We start from the raw sequence: 18,649 nt of genomic DNA on the forward strand, positions 1-18,649 counted from the left end.
ACACAACAGGCTTGGGAAGCTGGGATCCCTTCTCAAAATTTCCTGTAGCCTTTGCAATCAAACTAACCCATGTGTATCCTTCAACTCCCCTTCTTGCAGCACTGCCCGGTGGGGTGCATGTGACAGGATCTCTCCCCTTTTCTGCCTTCTTACGTAGTAATGAGCATTGCCCTAACAGCACTTCTCAGAGTGCTGGCTTCCCTCATTCCTAGATTACCTATTTTTTTTCCCCCAGCTTTTCAATTAAGCAGCAATCAGTTCCACTTCTACAAACCACTGGTCGCATTCTGCTCACAGTTACTGATAAGAATGTAGACTTAATTGCCTGCCCTCTGGTGCTGGGTGGAATCTCCCAACTCTTCATATCCACAATGAAGATTTTCATCAGGCAGAAATATACTGGCCATTTAGGGAAGTGATGAATGATGAATTACTTAAATGAGGCTTCAGATTGTGATTCCCTCCTAAATTGAGGGAGATAAGCCAAAGAGAGCTCTCCTCCTAAGGCACAGCTTTTTATCATATCACAAAAGCAAGCAGTTCAAAAGATTTCAGCTACAGAGCACCGTGCTTTGACAGCGGGTTATACTGCCTGTCCTTTTGTGTGAGACTATCGGATGGGATCTGGGATGAAAACAAGTTCTTGACCAGGTTATTCTTAGTGCTGTGGTTCACGGCTGTTACATACCCAATTCTCTGTAGGTAGTTCTTTTTATTCCCCACGAGGGTGTCTGTCCATCACCCCCAGATTAACGTTACCTTGAAGTCCCAGATATTCCAAATGCAAAAACAGCCCCCACTGGGTTGACTCAGTTTGTAGTGGCAGAGGTAGTATTTTATTTTTCTGTTGAGCATCCCTCCTCAAGGACACTAAAGAGTTTGTAAAACATTACTGAGCAAAAACAAAACATTACCAACAACAAAACTGCCAAAAAGGAAAACACAGCAGCATTCAAATATTGGAAAACATGAGAGCTAAAGTGCTTGAGATCATTTCTTAGCTATGCACATTCTGAGTCAATCATTCCCATATAAAATCCAATGCTATTTTTCAATAGCAACTGCCTGCCTGGATAAGCTTCACCTTTAATCTATGGCAGGATAAAACTACAAAGCCAGAGAGCCATTATGCAGAAGGGCTAGGAGCAACAGCTTTCTTTCTTTCACTCTTACTAAAAGTTAATAAATAGTATTCAAAGAAACACATTTTCAACTTCAGGCAGAGGAAGTCTGACTTCAAGGGAAGTGACTATATGGGTTTCCCATGCGATGAAGTCACTAGCAGTGCCTGAAGCTGAACAAAGCTTCAGTGGGATTCATAAAGTGCTGCCTTTGAGTATTTTATGCCTGTCTTTAGTAGTGTTTTTCAAACCAGCACCAGGGTTGTGAGATATAAAAAAAATACTGAAATAACAGACTAAATTTGAGAGGATGCTGGAGCCAGACAGACATTGTGTAGTGCACATGGAAATATATAAGAAAACAAACAAACAAACAAACAACCCCACCACCCTAACCCAATTAGGGTAAAACTCTTCATCCTTAAAAACAAAACCAAATACCCACCAAGCACCACGAGCAAATCTAAATGCAACACCCGCCTCCTGGTCCCCTAGCTTATTCCAGAAAGGATGGTTACTACATGAAACAAGCTCAGCAGCCGTGGTTATGAACCTGAGCCTGCAGGCACTCAGTGCAAAATTCTCCTGGCATTCAGCCCCACGAGAGTGATCCAGTTTTCACTGAAGCCAAAGGGAGTTCCCTACAGACTTCAGACTGGCTCCATAGATCACAGCAGAAGCAGGACTTTCTTCACCAGTCACTGCTTTTCTATCTGGCTGTAAGAGCCACCCCCTGAAATTCCTGAAGGGGAATTTCCCCTCCGTGCATGCATTTTACAACCATTACAGTTAATATCAGTTACACATGCATATCAATAGAAGAAAAGTCCCAGTTGTGAGGAATTACTGGTAGTAAGAAAAGAAACCCAGTAGAAATGCTGGGAATTGCTAAAGACCCAACTCCCAAATCTGTTTCCCTGTTTAACCAGCAGGCATCTGCCCACTGGGCAGTAATGCAGGAAGCTCTATAGTGTGTGGTTGTGTGTGTGCAAAGGTGTGTGGGGCACGCAGGATGAGCAAACGGGCACACTGCGCGGCGTGCCAGCCGGTCGGCAAGCCACCTCCTGCCGCTGCATCCAGCATGCGTCTCGAGCGCCAGCCCTCGCTGCTCTCACTTATGAGCTGTGTTGTTACAGTCGTCCTGTGCCGCAGCTGGAAGGGGATGGTCTATCCTGAACTCTCCCTCCAGCCCACCGGGCGCCTTTGCTGAATCCCCCCGGGCTGTGGGTTGACGGCTGTCTGCGCTACCCGCCTCGAGCCCCAGGATCTGTCTCTGCACCAGCTTAGAATAAAGACCTCCTTCTTCCATGAGCTCCTTGTGTGAGCCCTGCTGCACCACGCGGCCCTTGTCCAGCACAATGATGTTATGTGCCTTCTCGACAGTGCTCAGCCTGTGAGCTATGACAAGCACTGTGTGGTTCTGCAAGTCACCGTAAATCGCCTGCTGAATCTGTTGTGGAAATAAAAGATGTTAGTGCATGAACATCACTGGCACCATGCTTTTCCTTGTGCCAATGAACCAGCCAGACCAAAGGAGACTACTGGTAGAACAGTCTGGTCATCACATCTCAGCCAGATAAACCACTGTTCAGCTTACAAGCATGGTTTGTTTGGTGCCTCGGTTCAGATTTTAGCTCAGGTACTCCTCCCTACTGCAAGTTTGTCTACAGGCTGGAAATTGAAGCTGTAACCTTTCCTCCAACCCCAGGCTGCTTCTTCAGCCCAGACACCCAAGTTACCCACTCACCGCATGTTCGCTCTCTGCATCCAGTGCACTTGTGGCTTCATCCAGGATGAGGATGGGAGGGGTTCGGATCAAGGCCCTGGCAATAGCCACTCTCTGCTTCTGGCCACCTGATAGCTGAGCTCCTTTTTCACCTGCCTCTGTTGGATCAAGAGAGAAGGAGCAGTCAAGATAAAAATCAACAGTTGTCATCAAGTTCAGCATCCAGCCAACAACACCAGGACAGCATCATGCTCTGAAACAAAGACGAGGCAAATGCTATTCTGTTTATTCACTTAACAAAGCAGTTTAAATGTACTAAAAAACAAACACCTTCCCTCCAGCAGAAAGTTTTGCACTGCTGTCCCAGTGTGTGAGGGACTGATGCTCATGGAAAGACCCAGAGCAAGAAGTCACTGAGCCTGAAAGATCATCCAAACTCCGACTTCTGTCTTGTGCTGACCAACATGGCTGTATTGCTGTAAGATGGGCCCTGGAGGCAGCACAGCTGAAGCAACAGCAAGGAAAAGCTACAGCCCCTACCTCCTCATGGCTCCCTTATTAAAGACTGTTTTTGGTGCAAACAGAGGGATGCTGGTACCTGTGTGGTAGCCATCCTGTAGCTCCGTGATGAAGGCGTGCGCGTTAGCCTTCTGGGCAGCCTGAACAACCGACTCAAAGGAGGCTGAAGCTAATCCGTAAGAAATATTATCAGCAATAGAGCGAGCAAACAGCACTGGCTCTTGGCTCACCAGAGAGATCTGCAGAAAGGAAAGGAAAAGCAGCAGGTTGGAAGCAGAAGACACAATGGCTGACCAGCATCTCAGATTATCAGCATTTGTTGTTACTAGGTAAGGACCAAGGCACAGAAATGCCTCAATGTGAGCTTTCAGCAACACTGCTAGGTGCCCAGTGGCAGTCCCATTCCACTTTATGTTGTCTGCTGGAAGTTACTGTGCAGAAAAGGAAATGCAAGTGATGTCGGTATGCTTTCACATGGGATGGGCTTCCCGCTCCAGGTCCTTGCCATGGTTTTGCTCCAGACCCAGAATTTGCACTTCTCAGTACAGAAAAGCAGTTGCAGGGACAATGCAGGCTGGAGGGAGCTTTGCCCAGTCTTGCTAATTTTCTGCTCAAGGCAAATTAGGAAGTTAGAGCTGCTGCAATTCCTTAATTGCTTAGCAACAGCCTCCCTGTTCTACTGTACAGCCACTGCTGCTCACGCTTAAATTCAGCCTGCTTTGTTAAACAGTCTATATTGAAATAAATTGAACCCTCCAAATAATTGCTTAGAACTGGACAAGAAGAGAACCAGTAGGATACGGTCATATTTTAATTGACTTCTCCCCATGCTCCTAGCATGACACCGGGCTTGCAAAGCTGAAAGACTTGCTTGTCTTTTAATTTTCACTCAGCACTGGCAGAGAATGTCAATTAGTCACACTGACTTCGGCTTTCCAGCCTGCTTCTGATCAATTGTTTTCAGGTTTTCCTGCTGACTCCCGAGGCCATTCACTCTGGGGGCAAACAAAGTGGGCAGTTACTTGCAGAGGAGATGGAGGCTGATCTATGCTGACATACAGACAGAGCTAGGGGCCTGGACAAAGCACTCCTCTGCTGCTTCCAGGATTCCAAGCAGTTTAACTCTTCATGATCTTAGAGCAATTTTAAGATCTTAAGGTAGAATATTCTGCAGGAACACAAAACATTTCTTCCAAAACAAGCTGAGTCTATCAGTAGTCAAACAACCAAAATTGCACTCCTTTCAGGTTGGCCAAAAAAAAACCAACCCCACAAAACAAAACACTTTTCTTGTTCTGTTTTCAGCAGACTTCCCCCATCCCCTGAAACCAATCACCATCTTGTTCCCTTCTGCCCCCCCCCCCAGATTATCTGAATTTATTTTCTGGACCACCTCCAGCTTTCTGGGCACTTCAGAGGTTTCCAGATCAAACCCATAGCCATACACAACACTGCCATCATCCCCTCTGACCACAGTAAGTGATAGCTAGAATACACTTATCAGTCGCTCGTACCACTGAGTGCAGGTACTTGTGATCGTACATGTTAATGGGATGCCCATCCAGCAGCACCTGCCCATCTTGCAGAGGGTAGAAATTCTCCAGGATGTTGACGCAGGAACTCTTCCCACTCCCTGAGGGGCCCACCAGTGCCGTCACTTTGCCAGGGTGCAGGGTGAAGGACACGTTCTGCAACATGGATGGGAGAATGCTCTCAGGTGCTGGACTTCACCAGGGTCCTGGAGCAGTGGCTTGAGCCCTGCACAATAGAGGTGACCAAAAGATGGCTAAGGAGATCCACCCCCAGCCAACCATTCTGGTGTGCTGCTTTGGCCATCTCACCTGCAAAAGACTGTTTTCTTCTCCTCTCAGTTCCCTCCTGAGGAAGCACGAAGCCTCCACATTTGCTCTGAATTTTCCTGCACATGCAGCAGGACCTCCAAAAACTGCAAAGCAACCAAACTCCTTGCTGCCTCACCCTGCCCCATGACCTCAGCCTCTCTCACATGGAAGCAGCCTGAGACAGATTGGCACAAAGCCCTGCACCATGCTGACGTGTTTAATGTCTGAGCTGGGAACAAGGGTTTTATTAATAAATCTAATTCTCGTCAAGGAAAGCCAACCCTAAACACCTGCTGTTCACTATAATCTGCTTGCCAGCATGCTGCTGAGGCTGACATTATGCATCTACAAAAGGGCAAATGACCTTCCCCAAAGGTTGAGGATTGTTTATGGTCATTATGGAGAAACATCACAAGATGCCTCGTGGTGAGGAATGCTCTGCACCAGTGGGGCTCACCTGGAGGACCTGCGTTGCGGAACGAGTGCGGTAAGAGAACGTCACGTTTCTGAACTCCACCTTTCCATCCACATGGTCTGGGGCCAGTGACCCATCGTTGACCATTGTTGGCTTGCGGTCGATGAACTCAAACACCTTCTCAGCAGCACCCACTCCCTGCATCAGGCCGCTGTAGACAGAGCCCACAGACTGGAAGGGAAGAGGCAATGGTAAGACCCTCTCATTATGGAAACAGCAATCAGAACCACTCACAATTAGAACAGCTGAAGCACTGTCTGATGTCATCAGGCAGAAAAAGAGAACTCTTGTCCGTGCCCAAGGTAGAGAAAACATAATCTAGGGTTTTTGCATGGGAAGACTCAGGGGAATACAAGAAGTAAATAGATGGATTGGGAAGAGAGCTCCCCAACCCAATGGTTGAATGCATCCACATATGACAATGCACCGCACCAACTCCAGAGCAGCTGGCTTGTCCCCTAGCACACATGTTACAAATGCAAAGCAACCTCAGGCTGGACCTTTCTAGACCACCATTAGGTAGCTGATATGGCTGTTCCCCATAGTAATATAGTCTCAGTGGATCTACTGTTGCTTCTTCCTCCCACTACAACTGCTATACACCGATACTAGCTTTACTGGAATAACCTCCATCTCGCTGGCTAATTTCAGCGTTAAACTCAGAACTGGTGAACAGCCTGTACTGTAAGTGTCTCAAATGCACCAAAACTACAGCCTGGAAACACTACCAGAGCCTGCAGCTACCAGCACAGATGGTGAGAGCTGGGTGAGCTGCCTCCAGCTCTGCTGTGTTGCTGCATGAAGGATGAATCACTGAAACCAAGCGTGGCTGTGAGGAAATCTGAACTTGCTAATTTCTGCTTCAGTTGGCCAGGCTTATGCCTTTGCAACGGGAAAGCAGCCCTGAGTGGGCTCCCATCCCACCCACAATCCCAAGTTGCTAATGCGCTGCCAATGCAGCAGCTTGCAGCCTATTCCAGGGAGAGTTAAAAAATGTAATGTAATTAAGCTCTTAACGAACTCTGAAATTGAACAGGCAGCCACGCAATCTCTGCATCCTTTACACCAGAAAACATGCTTGGAAGGCAGCCAGGACTCTCCCCTTCAGCAGGGGCAGCCCAACCCCTTTATTACTGATTGTCTTTATCAGCAGTGAGCTGCTTCGGATGCTTTCAAGTGTCAAGGTGTTAGCAGTGGTTGTATTCAGGGGGTTACAGTGGAAATAGAGCAGGAAGCAGAAGGCAGAATCAGACTGCAGATGGGCAAAGCCACAGCAGGTGGCACGGAAGGCAACACTGGCTCCAGTCCTGTGACTGCAGGAGTTGAGATCATTTTGAAAACAAACATTGTGATATGGGGTCACCTGGAAGGATCAAACAAACTCACCTCCATGCAATCTCCTAAGACGAACTCATAAATGATGAAGGATATCAGGTTTCCACTCGTCATTTGCCCTGAGATCACAAGGTGCCCTCCATAGTACAGGATGCTGACCTGGACCACCAGGAGGGTGAGCTGAAAGGAAGCAAACAGCCCAAAATCAGCAAGGACAGATAACACTCTGGTGCAACTGTAGTTACTCACACAGCAGACCACAATTCAGGAGCTGGTATTTATTCTTTGAGACTCAAACCCTGCATCCCTGACAGCACACAGCTTGGGTAAAAGAAGGGAAAAACAACTTGGTTACCTGGGCTGACTGAGGGAATTCAACAAAATACAAGTGTGGAGTGGCAACAGAGAAGGGAAGATTTATCTGAAATAACAGAGTGTCTCATGGACGTCTCTTGGACGAGCATAACCCACACTCTAATTATCCAACACATACAGTCACCTCACTGCTAAAATAACCTCTGTGTTATATGACACATTTTAATTTAGAGAGCAGAGCCAAGCCAAGAATTAATGCACAAAATCCTTGTAGTGTATACAAGTCCCTGAAGTATAACCTCAACTCTTGCTTGAAATCGGTGTCTGGGGGCACCACCTACTCAGCAAAAGTAACAGATCAGCACTGATGTGATCCTGATGTTTCACTCTGCAGTGCCCAGTGCCCTGCGCAACATTTGGCATGCAGGCTGCCTGTCACAGGGTAACATGAGTGCCCAGAGTTTGCTGGGATCACAGTTAGTGGGAAGAGCTGTTGGCACACAGAGGGAAAACACAGGGGAAGAGTTCCTCTTCTCTCTCTCTGCCAAGATCTGACCTTAAGATCCTGTATCCTCAGAGAGAGACTCCAGCAGGGCTGTGCTATATCTGTCAGCTTCTTTTTACACAAGCCCCACAGGAGCAGTTTTGCCTTTTCTGACTCAGTGGGATCTGTTCCGTCCCAGTTCCCACTGCTGGCTTCACCTGGATACTCAGAAACAATGCTAAGAATGCTCTGAATTTGCTTCCAGCCTTGGGAACACATAAGCCTCCTGCAGCTGTATGAGGGCATAACCCGCACAACTCTCAGCAGCAGCTCTTTGGATCCCTAAATGTGCAGGGTTAAGGGCAGCCCCATGTGAGGGTTTTGCACAGCCTTAGCAGCAGATATAAGAGAAGCCCCAAACCATCTGCTCTCAGCAAAGAAAAAAAAACATTTTGCAAAAAAAAAAAAACCAAACCTAAATCAAACAACAAACCAGCAGCCTCCCTTCACCACCGCCCACATGTAGAAAATCTCTGTTTCTGAGCAGAATCTCAACCAACACTGTGGCTGTTTTCCCAGCCGGAACCGCCTGAGATGAGCTGGCAAAGGCACGCAATGCAGCAGCCTGAAAACATGGGGTTTTCCACGACCTTGAGCAGTTATCAATTCCATTCTAATTTACAAGAGAAAACAGACTGTTCGGCACCACGATGCGAAGCTCCCCTAAGTGGGGATGGAGTATATTCTTGATAGAGGTCAGCAGATATCAAGGATGGGCTCACCCCACAAAGCTCCCTGAGACCAGCACACATCCCTCCATGTGTGTTTTGTCACCTGAAGCCATGTCCCCTGCCTGTCCCTGGTGCAGGTCACCTACCCCGCTGGACCACACGTAGTAGGTGTAAGCCAGGGCCTCCCGCTTGTTGAGTCTGTACACCTGCTGCAGCTTCTGCCAGTACACATTTGCCTCTGCCTCCTCGTTGGCAAAGCTGCGGACGGTCTTCATAGCAGAGATGGTCTCCTCAGCAGTGTTGTTGGCCTTGGCCAAGGCATTCTGCACATCCTTGGAGAGCTTCTGCGGGAAGCAGAAACAAAGGCTGCTCAACACACGCCCAGCTGCCCACAGCAGCTCTCCCACAGGCTCTGCAGAGAGCACAGTGACATTTTCCAAGGCCATGGGCACCAACGCTGAGTAATGGGATACAGCCCTGACCTTGGGACAGTGGAAAGCAGGGCTGTGTTTACTGAAAGCACTGTGGCACAGCTATGCCAGTTGCTCCTGCCTACCTTGTAGTACTTCCCGTAGATGTCAGACACCAGCATGATGATGGGGAAGCCCATGAAGGTGACAAGCGAGAGCTTCCATGAGAGGCTGAACATGAAGAAGATCACCCCCGTGGCCTTCACCACGTTGCGCAGGAAGATGTTGATGTTCTGAGAGACCAGGTCACTCACGATGGTTGTGTCCGATGTCAGGCGGGAGATGACATCCCCTGAAAGAACAAAGGGTTGGGGAAAGGGAGAGCAGGGACACGTCACTGTGGCAGGTCATCACCTGTCCACGTCCCGCATCCCGTCGCAGACTGTATAGCAGTCTCCTGGCAGATGGAGCTCTTCTTCCAACCCAGACCCTTGATGGGGTCTGCAGGGCAGCATGGAAGAGGATTGCAGCTGTTGGGGATGTGAAGCAAAGCAGAGGAGCTCAAATTGCTGCATTTGCAAAAGACATGAAACCTGTCTGAAAGCAGGAGCAACATCCTTGGGTAGCTCAGGTTGGCACAAGCGACTGGCCCTGCACTATATCTGGAGGGCATCCCATGTGGGTGCACCAGTGGGTGTTTGCTGAGCTGAACACAGCCTCCAGTTCATCTTTAAGTGAAGCCAGGAGCCCTCCACCAGCCGACAGCTGGCAACACTCCCTGCTGTCCTCACAGGACCAGGAGCATGCCTAGCACAGCTCGCCCTACAGACTGCCAGGCAGCTTCAGAGAGGGCAGAGGAAGTTTAGCTGTGCCCACAGCCTGGAAAAGACCCAAGTGACCTGGAGGATGTGAGTGCAGCCACTAAGGGCAAAACTCCTGCAGTGGAGTCAAACACCACCTTGAATTTCTAAGTACTTGGCCTGTGTTCCAGTGCAGCCAGGGCTGAAGTCCCATGCTATTGCATAACTATTAGTCGAGGGTTACCCATATCCCATTTACAATAACATATCCAGTGTCCTTAGCTAACAGGGCAACAGGCAGCGACTGCTAAATATGGCAACAGCCTCAAAACTAAAAATATTGCCAAGAAGAAACTAAGTAAGGGAAAAGTTGCAGCTGACTGGGACCACACCGAAATGACACAGACAGGGACAGGACTGGATGGCAAAGAGGAAAAGTCACAAGCACGCACAGCAAGCTTTGCACGTCTGAGGTTTCCAGTGCCTGGAGCAGCGATGGAGGGCAGCTGATCAGCGGGAACTGAAGGGACGTGCATGAAGAAGGATGGAAGTACTCTGGGAATGAGATGGCTGGAGACAAAAATGCCAGCCCTGGGGCTGCTGGATATCAGGCTGCTTAGTGGCAATGAGGCATTCCCAAGGTGCTGGGCAATCCTGACCCCTGTGGCAAGAAAGCACCCAAAAGGAAGGGCTTCCTGTTGCTGTATCTAAACATGAGCGTTTATATACCACCTCTAAAAGCCCCCAGAGAGAGGGTAAACCAAAGGGAAAAAACAGCATGTGCAGGAATAGAGTAAACCCAGGGGAAAGAGGAACCCACCTGTGCGATTCTCATCAAAGAAACTCATCTCTTGAGACACCAGCGACCTGAAGAGGCAGTTGCGAAGGCGGATGTTCAATCTTGCAAATATGAGCGTAAAAACGCCGCCCCGGACACCTGCGGCAAATGAGCTAATTGCAGATAAGAAATGTTATAGACCAGTAGACATGAAACCCACTCCTCAGCAACACAAACACACCAGAGCCTGCATCAAGGGCTTGGGCAATGCTGTGTTGGTATCACTTTCCACCCTGGGTAGTAATGATTAGACCAGCCCATGCCTCCCTTGGGTGCTACCAGAACAGGGACACCGGTCCTAATCCCTGTAATGACAAGCTTCAGGCAGGGACAGTGATTACCAGGGAGCCCATCCCCTGTGCCTGCTCCCCCAGTACATGGGGGGAGGACATGGAAGATCTCATGACCACCACCACTGTAAGAGCACAAAGCAGTCATAGCTCCTTGCTGGGCTCTGACCCCTGCGATTACCTTCCTATGGCGAGCAGCGACATGACCAGCACTGCCGTGGAGAAGCGGTCCATGCTCTTCTGCACCACGATGCCATCAATGGCCAACCCTGTGTAGTAGGGCAGGAAGGTCTCTCCTGATGCAGAAGCACAGCACAAAGAGTTACAGACCCACCAGGTGGGTCCAAGATCCAACCACGGGTTGGTATTCCCAACCACGAAGGCCCACAGTCAACCTCCATCCCAACCACTGAGTTATTTGCCCCTCACACAATATGCACTAAGAGGCACGAATTTAGAAGTTTTATTTCCCATGGCACTTTATCGTCCACTGCATTTTTTTTTCTCAATTTAATTTTTCCCTCATTCCATGAGCAAATCCCCAATGTGACTCCTCCTCTCCCAGTGAAGAGGAGCCCCCTCCAAACCCTTCACTTACCCAGCGCAGCCACGAGGAGGAAGAAAGAAGCAATACCCAGGAAGACAGCATCTGGCTTGGTGTAGGACAGCAGCTTATGGATGGTGGGTCCTGCTGCCTCCTCTCGCTTGTCCCGTGGGGCATCACAACTCTCCTCTGCCTCGGTGCGGGACTCAGAGCCATGCCCCAGCGCCTCGCGGGAAGATGTGACACAGGCCAGCAGCTGCCACAGCCCAAAGGTGGCCACTAACGCCACGTAGGTCCAAGCAAAGAGCCCCCAGAACCAGGGATCCCTGATGGTTCTCCGCACCTCAGAGTAGAGCAGCAGCTTCACCATCATGTAGATACCCATGAGGAGGCAGACGACAGCAATGAAGGTCCGTGAAGCCCTGAGGCGCCGGGGGCCGTAGGCCGTGTTGGTGGCCACCCCAATGGCAGCCCCCAGCAGCACACAGCTGCGGTAGAGACAGCCCCCCCAGATGTCCAGCAGCGAGTTGAAGATGTTGAAGTGCCGCAGGTCCTGAAGGATGTCCCGACCACGCCGGCCGTGGGCATAGAGCAGCGTGGTGACCACCACATCCACCCCGCTCAGCACCAGCGTGCTGGCCACCGCCTTCCAGGCACGCATCCTCAAGGTGGTGGGGGACAGGCCTAGAGCAGTGAGGACATGGCCACAGCCTCTGCACAGGGTGAGAAGAAAGGACGGGGTTGTTATTAGCCATGTGGAGTTAATGGGTTGCAAGGGCCACCGGAGAAGGCCACAACAGCCACCCGCTATGTTGATCTCAAACACTGCTACCTGCTCCTTCATCCTCTCCTCTTCCTCTCTATATACACTCACTTTGACTTTTTAGAAAGTCAAAAGCACAAACGAAGGCAAACTCCACCCCTTCCAAGATGACTCCATCTATCACAAATCTAAAAGCTGCTTGTGCAGGCAGGTTGGGCTGGATGATCTCCAGAGGTCCCTTCCAACATCAAGCATTCTGGGATTCTTGTGCCTCATTGGGAAACCTCATTCTGGCTGGGTGACAGTGGGACATGGGCACAGGATGCCCGTGCAGCCCTCGTGCCCTTTGCAGTAGGGCTGCTGAGTTCCTGGGCTCAGACATTTGTGGTCTGAGGGTTCCTCCCTGATTTCCCGGGGTAAAGCTGAAATCAAGCACTCGATACAAACCAGTGTCGAGGTGTACATAACAGAAGGGAGAGCAGTTCTGCCTCGTAACACATTCTCCTCTTTGAAAAACAATACATAATATCTAAATACAGTCCCATAAACAAAAGCGTGACAGCCAGAGCAGCCGTATCACCCTTCAGAATATTAATTCGGAGCAAGCCACGAAGCAATAGTGTCAGCATGCAATAGGGTGGCACCCAATAAACACCCCACGAGCAGATTACAAAGCAGCTCCGAGCGCGGACTCCGCCCTCGCCATCACGCGGGGGCAGCTCTATCCCCACGCTATGTTCCCCCCTCCCCGCCCCCCCCAAGCCCTGCCACTTTTCTCCTCTCTGCGCACAGAAAGGACAATTACGCAGTAAATCCTAAAGCCAGAAGGATGAACCCACCCCGAACCTGCCCGCTTCCTCCCACGCAACGAGACGTGACCCCGTTCCTACCTGCGGCGGCTCCGGCCCGGTGCGACCGGTGCGTCCGAAGGTCGGTTGGGGGCGGGGCTTTCCGCCGTGACCACGCCCCCACTGACGTTGGCCACGCCCCCACGCTGCGGAACGGTCCCGGCAGCGCCTCCGTGCGTTGGGAACGGGGACGAGCGAAGGGATGGAGGGGGAAGCGGGTCCCGGTGCACCCGGGCTACACATCACCCCATTTCTGGAGAGCACAAGAGTCACTAAAATCTCACGTTCTATTGTTGATTTTATTTTTGCTAACGAGTGGTTGCAACTGAGAAGCTCACACTGAGCCATCCCCACGTCCACCGGGATGCAGCCAGACCTGGCACGGCCCTTCCCATGTCACGCTGAAAAGTGGGAAGGGCTGTTTTAAAGCACAGGAAATGGGCTGCAACTGGGCTGAGTCTTGTTTCTGCTTCTTTCCACACCTGCACCCAGAGCCCTCCCCAGGCCTCAATGCAATTACCCCCAGTGGGGCCGTTTTCAAGGTGGAGCTCTTGCCAAGACAGAGTTCCTTGCTACCCAAGCATAAATGAGGATGGTGCCACTTCACTGTGTTGTAGGGATGGTCCCAGCCTAGACTGGGTTGAGATGGAACAGACCCCATTGTCTGAACCTTCCCCTTCCTTGCCCCTCCGGACTGAGCAGGCGTCTGTGCCTGGACCCCCAAACATCTGGGACAAGAACCTCGGGGAACAGTTCCCACTACTGTCCCCAGCCCTATGGGACACCAGCAAAGCCCCAGAAGCTAGCTGCTTTTCTTCACTTCAGCCATACTCTGCTCATTGGGCAGGACTGTTTCGATTTGGAAGGACACAAACTGGCCCTTCTTCAGCTTCTTCAGGGAAGAGGCAGCGTTGCTCCCAAACACATTTTCTTCCATTTTGAAAGCAAGAGAGGGCAGGACCCGACTTTTCCTTTTCATGGTCTTCCGCTCCCGCTTGTAGGCTGTGGTCATGTTGGCGATCACCTGCAAAGCGGATAGCTTCGGTTGGGCTTAAAAGAGAGGTAGCTCAAAAATCAGCTCAACCACGCTGCAACTTTGTTGGCAAAAGCTGTGCCAAGATCAGCACCTCGGGACCAAACAGGGACCTTCCAACCTCATCTCACCAACCCCAAATTTCCAGGAGACCTTGTGTTAAGAAAGCATTATTTAATGGCTGTGCACAGAGTTCTCCATCAGTAGAGGGCAGAACGGGATCTAGGCTGAAGCTATAGGAAGCTCATAACACCTCCTGTTAAACCACAACTCCCGCCCTGCTTCTCCTGCAAGTAGCATCAGTGACCCAGCCAGGGCAGGACACCTGGGTGTTGCCTAAGCAGGGCTCTTGCTGCCACTGCCACAACACACCGCCCGCTGTGCCTGGCAATGGGAGAAAGCCTGCAGGCAAGAGGTTCCTGTGGGACGGCATTTGTGGACAGATGAGGGACTTAGCTGCAAAACCCCTTCAAGGCACTGCAAGACTTACAATTTCCTTCACCGCATTCTGCTGCTCTTGAACTGCAGCTGTGAATGGTGGGAGGCCATCTGCCTTAGCAGAACTAACGCTCTGCTCTTTTGAGTCCTTGACAAAATCCACCTGCAAGGCATAGACACGTGGTTATTACTCTGTAACAGCGTCAGGGGCAAAGCTCACACACAACTGTGCTCTCTTGCAGGGTTACCTCAGACGACAGGCACACGTATCTGTTGAACATGAGGAAGAAAGGAGTGTACTTCGTGGCAGAGTTCACCGAGGTGCGGAAATCGAAGAGCACGGGGTCGAGGTGAGCATCCCATTCACTGGGCTTCTCATTCACCACGCTGCAGATGGAGGATCTGAGCACCTCAGCACTGCGGTGATCCAGGCCCACACAGTCTACAGGCTTTGCAGGGGTGAGGATCTGGGAGATGTTCCAGCGCTCACACAGGAGCCGACTGACCTGCAAAGGCAGGAGGTCATGCCCAAAGGAGAACAAGGCAGGCCTGCACCACAACAGCTTCCACAGCACGAGAAAGCACTGCCCCACTGGGATGTAGCTACAAAGTACAGGAAACAAAATACTGCTTATAACGAAACAGACTGAAGCAAAAATCCCCCTGGCAGCATGAGCATGCTACAGAAGAGGGAGAAAAGTATTACTGGGCATGAAGAACTCACTAGAGAAGTCAGAGCTGGAGAAAACATGTTGCAACAAATATTATCGTGCTTGTGGTTTTCCACAGCACTGGCAAGCTGGGTTAATCCCAGGGTAGGGCAGAGAGTTCACAGCCATCATCTCACAGGATTTTTTCCTTCTGGGCAGAGAAGCTGCAGTGTGGCTCAAGGCTTTGTACCACATAACCACAGCTTCATATCCTGACAGTGCGAAAGCACTGGCAAGGCACCTACTGCTGGCAACAGGGCTGGGGAAGGGAGATGGCAGCTTCAGCAGCTCGCACCCTGTCCATGGCACGTTGTAGCTCTGCTCAAAAGCAAACACTCAAGATCGTGTTGCTTCTCCCTGAAACAGCACCTGACCTACCTCCTCACAGAAGTCCCAGCTCTCACCAGCATAAATGTTCTTGGATGCTCCAAACCTGAACAAGAAGAGGACACACAACTTGCTTTACTCTGAGGGCCACAGGGCAGAGCCAGAGGCATTCAATCCACACGGGAAACAGGATACAAAAGGGAGAAAGGTTCTCTAATGAAGCTAGTGCTGAAGAAGCAGGCACAACCTCCCAAGAGCAGAGAGAGGTCTGTTGGCTGCATCTGCTCCAAAACAGCCAAGCCTGTTTGCTTTTGAATAAGGCACCAGAAGAAACAAGCGAAGTTTCCTGTTGTGAATGCAAATCTCTGCTGGCTACATGCATTTCCCACAAGGTACAATGGCAGCAGGTACCACACGAGTGTAAAACAAACACTCTCTACAAAGGATCAGAGTACATTATGTAACTCTGTAGACAACTGGGGCACCAGCTCTCTTGACCTTGGAGCCACGAAGTGAACCGCTTATGTTTCCTTTTCCTTTCCACTGCTAACAAGAGAAAAGCATGCTGTTCCCAAAGACTTTGTAAACAGCAAGAGAGGGGTGCTGCACAGCCTCTCCTGCAGAAGAGCTCTTGCTCTTCTGGGGAACCATCTTGTGGACACGTATTTCAACACAATTCCAAGAACAACCTGGTATTTCACTGCAGAGGTGCAATTTAATCAAGAAGAGAGGAGCCCACCTGTAAAAAATGGTAGCTAGCGCTTTAGCAACTGACAAGGCATCTTTCTTCTGCAGAGGAACAGCCTCAATCCATTTAGTGAAGTAGTCGGTCACAATGAGGACATGCGTATTGCTCTGGCTTGTCTCAGGAAAAGGTCCTACATTAACAAGCATTTAAAAACAGTAAGAGAAATAATCGTGATGCTGTAATATCACCCAAACAGGGAAGGTAAAAAACAACCCCAGAAAACAACTGTTGCCAAAAGGTAAAATACTTCAACTGCTTTCTGCTGTCACTTAGATAGTACAGTTCCATGACCTCTGTTAGCAACAACACAGCCATCATAGCCTCAGTTCTGAGTGGTAACTTACACCCACGACTCCCATTGTGTATACAGTGGGAACTGTGCCAGTCATTTGGATCGGGTTGCACCCTGGTAAGCTGCTACGGCTTCCTTGGCAGTTCTTCACCGCAGAGGTAGGCGGCTGCCACTCACGTGTGACTGTAAATCTGCCACGCTTCCCAACAGTGGGTGCAGAAACCTTGAAGAGCTTGTGAGACAACCACAAACACTCACCGTGAACAGCTAATCCCAGCACCTCCCAGGGGGATTCCACTTTAACAGGTCTGGCTTTCCGTGAGATGTTTTTGTTGTGCTCTGCGTTCTGGCATGTTTCGCACATTTTGATCTGGAAAGAGGAAAAAAAAACTGTGTCAAAGGATTTTAAAATACGCTGACAACTTATGTCAGATTCTGAACAAGTTCTAAGTGGGTAAGAGGGACGGTACCTGTGTACAGCTTCCTTCTACCCAATAAAAACAGAGGGAAAAAGAGAACGCGACAGACTGACACAACTCATCTCTGACAAAACTCACCAGACAGCCTTCTCTGACACAATAAGCAACGTTCTCAGTGTGGCCTATAGCAAAGACATTTCTCACCCTGGCTTTGGGTAAATATTTATTGCATTTTTTCTAATGTCTAGAGAAATTATCATCCCTAGGATACCAGCGGGGTACTGTCTGGACCACGTAACGTAGCCACACTTCTCCAAAGCAGACCATGCTGCAGAGCCCTGCTGCAGGGGAATTACAGTAGGTGAGGCCAAGCAGCCCAGGAGAGCTGGTAGAAACACTGTGCTCCTCTCCTTACAGCAGTTCAGGTTGCTGAGGAGCTCTGGCAGCAATCCGGCCTGCTCAAAGCTCAAAGCTCAACCCAGCGATGCTTTATCCCATATTCCCACACTGGCCAAAGCTGTCCTGCATGATGCCGCCTACCTGTGCAGGTTTACTGATGCTCAGGGGAAAAGACATCCAATCTATCCAGCTGCCTCAAGACGCTCCAGCAGTTTCACCCTGCAGAGTGGCCCAGTGCATGGCTTCAAAGCAACAGCACTAGGAGCGACAGCATCCCTGCAGCAGGGCTCTGGTAGCTGCTCAGTGGGGAACTCCTGCCTGAACCTCCTGGGAAAGTCAAAGACATTGCTGCAGACTTACCCAGTCCACCACATCCTTCACAATCCCCAGCCAGTAGTACCGGCTCTGAATGCGGTGCATCGTCTTCTTCTGGCCCAGGTGGTTCCCGATCTCGGTGAAGTGACTCTCCAGGAAGACCTGCCGCCTGCGCTCGGGGTCCACGATCACCTCGCGTTTCTCCTCTTTCTTGGGCCCCACGTAGTACAGGCAGCCACCTGCGGGCGGGACAGCTTTGTTTCCCCATGACGCTCTCACAGCTGTTTCCGTGAGGGTGACATCTCCCAAAAGCAGCAGAGCTTCGTGCTAAGCCCCCAATACAAACCGAGGGCCCCCACTTACACAGCCAGTCCTCCTCCAACGGGGGTCCCAGCACCCGAACGAGCGCCCCAAATCCCCACGTTTCGCCCCCAGAGCGACGCCGAGATAACGGCACGGCACCCCCCCCCCCCCCCCTTGGGCTACCATCGGCAGAGCCCCCCAACAGCCCCCCGAGGGCCGCCCCGGTTCCCACCATCGACGACGAATTTCTGGGCATAGCGCTTGAGGTTCTTCCTCTTGATGGAGCAGAAGCTGGGCGGGAAGCAGCCCTCAGCCAGCAGCCGGTAAATGGCCTCGAATTTGCTGCTGGGGACGCACGGTTCGGCCGCCACCACCACCTCCTCCTCGGCCACCTGCAACGACGACTCCATCACCGCCGTGGGGGGGGGGGGGGGGAGAGCCGGGCCGGGCGCGTGCCCGACGACCGCCCCGCGCGTGCCCGAGCGCGTGCCCGGCCCCGAGGGAAGGAGGGAGGAGACGAGGCCGCGCAGCGCAGGGATCGTCTGCAAACAGCCGCCCCGTCCGTGCGCGCCCCGAGGCACGAACGACGCCTCGCCGCGCGTTGGGGATACGGCGGCCGGCAGTG

At 50.9% G+C, this 18,649-nt stretch overlaps 1 protein-coding gene across 1 annotated transcript; it reads right to left on the minus strand.

Annotated features, from left to right (window-relative positions):
- Positions 1-806: 806 nt before the first annotated feature.
- ABCB9 (ATP binding cassette subfamily B member 9) lies at positions 807-13,184 on the minus strand. The gene is made up of 12 exons (XM_072350771.1): positions 13,083-13,184; positions 11,484-12,142; positions 11,067-11,181; positions 10,578-10,708; positions 9,104-9,309; positions 8,694-8,891; positions 7,069-7,197; positions 5,665-5,853; positions 4,881-5,054; positions 3,446-3,605; positions 2,869-3,005; positions 807-2,571 (listed from the first exon to the last, which is right to left on the minus strand). The coding sequence occupies exons 2-12, from the start codon at positions 12,088-12,090 to the stop codon at positions 2,233-2,235; spliced, it is 2,385 nt and encodes a 794-aa protein (XP_072206872.1). The 5' UTR covers positions 12,091-12,142; positions 13,083-13,184; the 3' UTR covers positions 807-2,232.
- Positions 13,185-18,649: the final 5,465 nt, after the last annotated feature.

Source organism: Excalfactoria chinensis, chromosome 16 (assembly GCF_039878825.1).
Source record: "Excalfactoria chinensis isolate bCotChi1 chromosome 16, bCotChi1.hap2, whole genome shotgun sequence".
Lineage (NCBI taxonomy): Eukaryota > Metazoa > Chordata > Aves > Galliformes > Phasianidae > Excalfactoria > Excalfactoria chinensis.

Coding starts and splice junctions, on each gene's coding strand:
- ABCB9 (XM_072350771.1), bottom strand. CDS start 12,090: ATGCGTGCCTGGAAGGCGGTGGCCAGCACGCTGGTGCTGAGCGGGGTG. Junction 9,310..10,577: donor CTTTGATGAGAATCGCACAG/GTGGGTTCCTCT, acceptor TTGTTCTTTCAG/GGGATGTCATCTCCCGCCTG. Junction 8,892..9,103: donor TCTACGGGAAGTACTACAAG/GTAGGCAGGAGC, acceptor TGCTTCCCGCAG/AAGCTCTCCAAGGATGTGCA.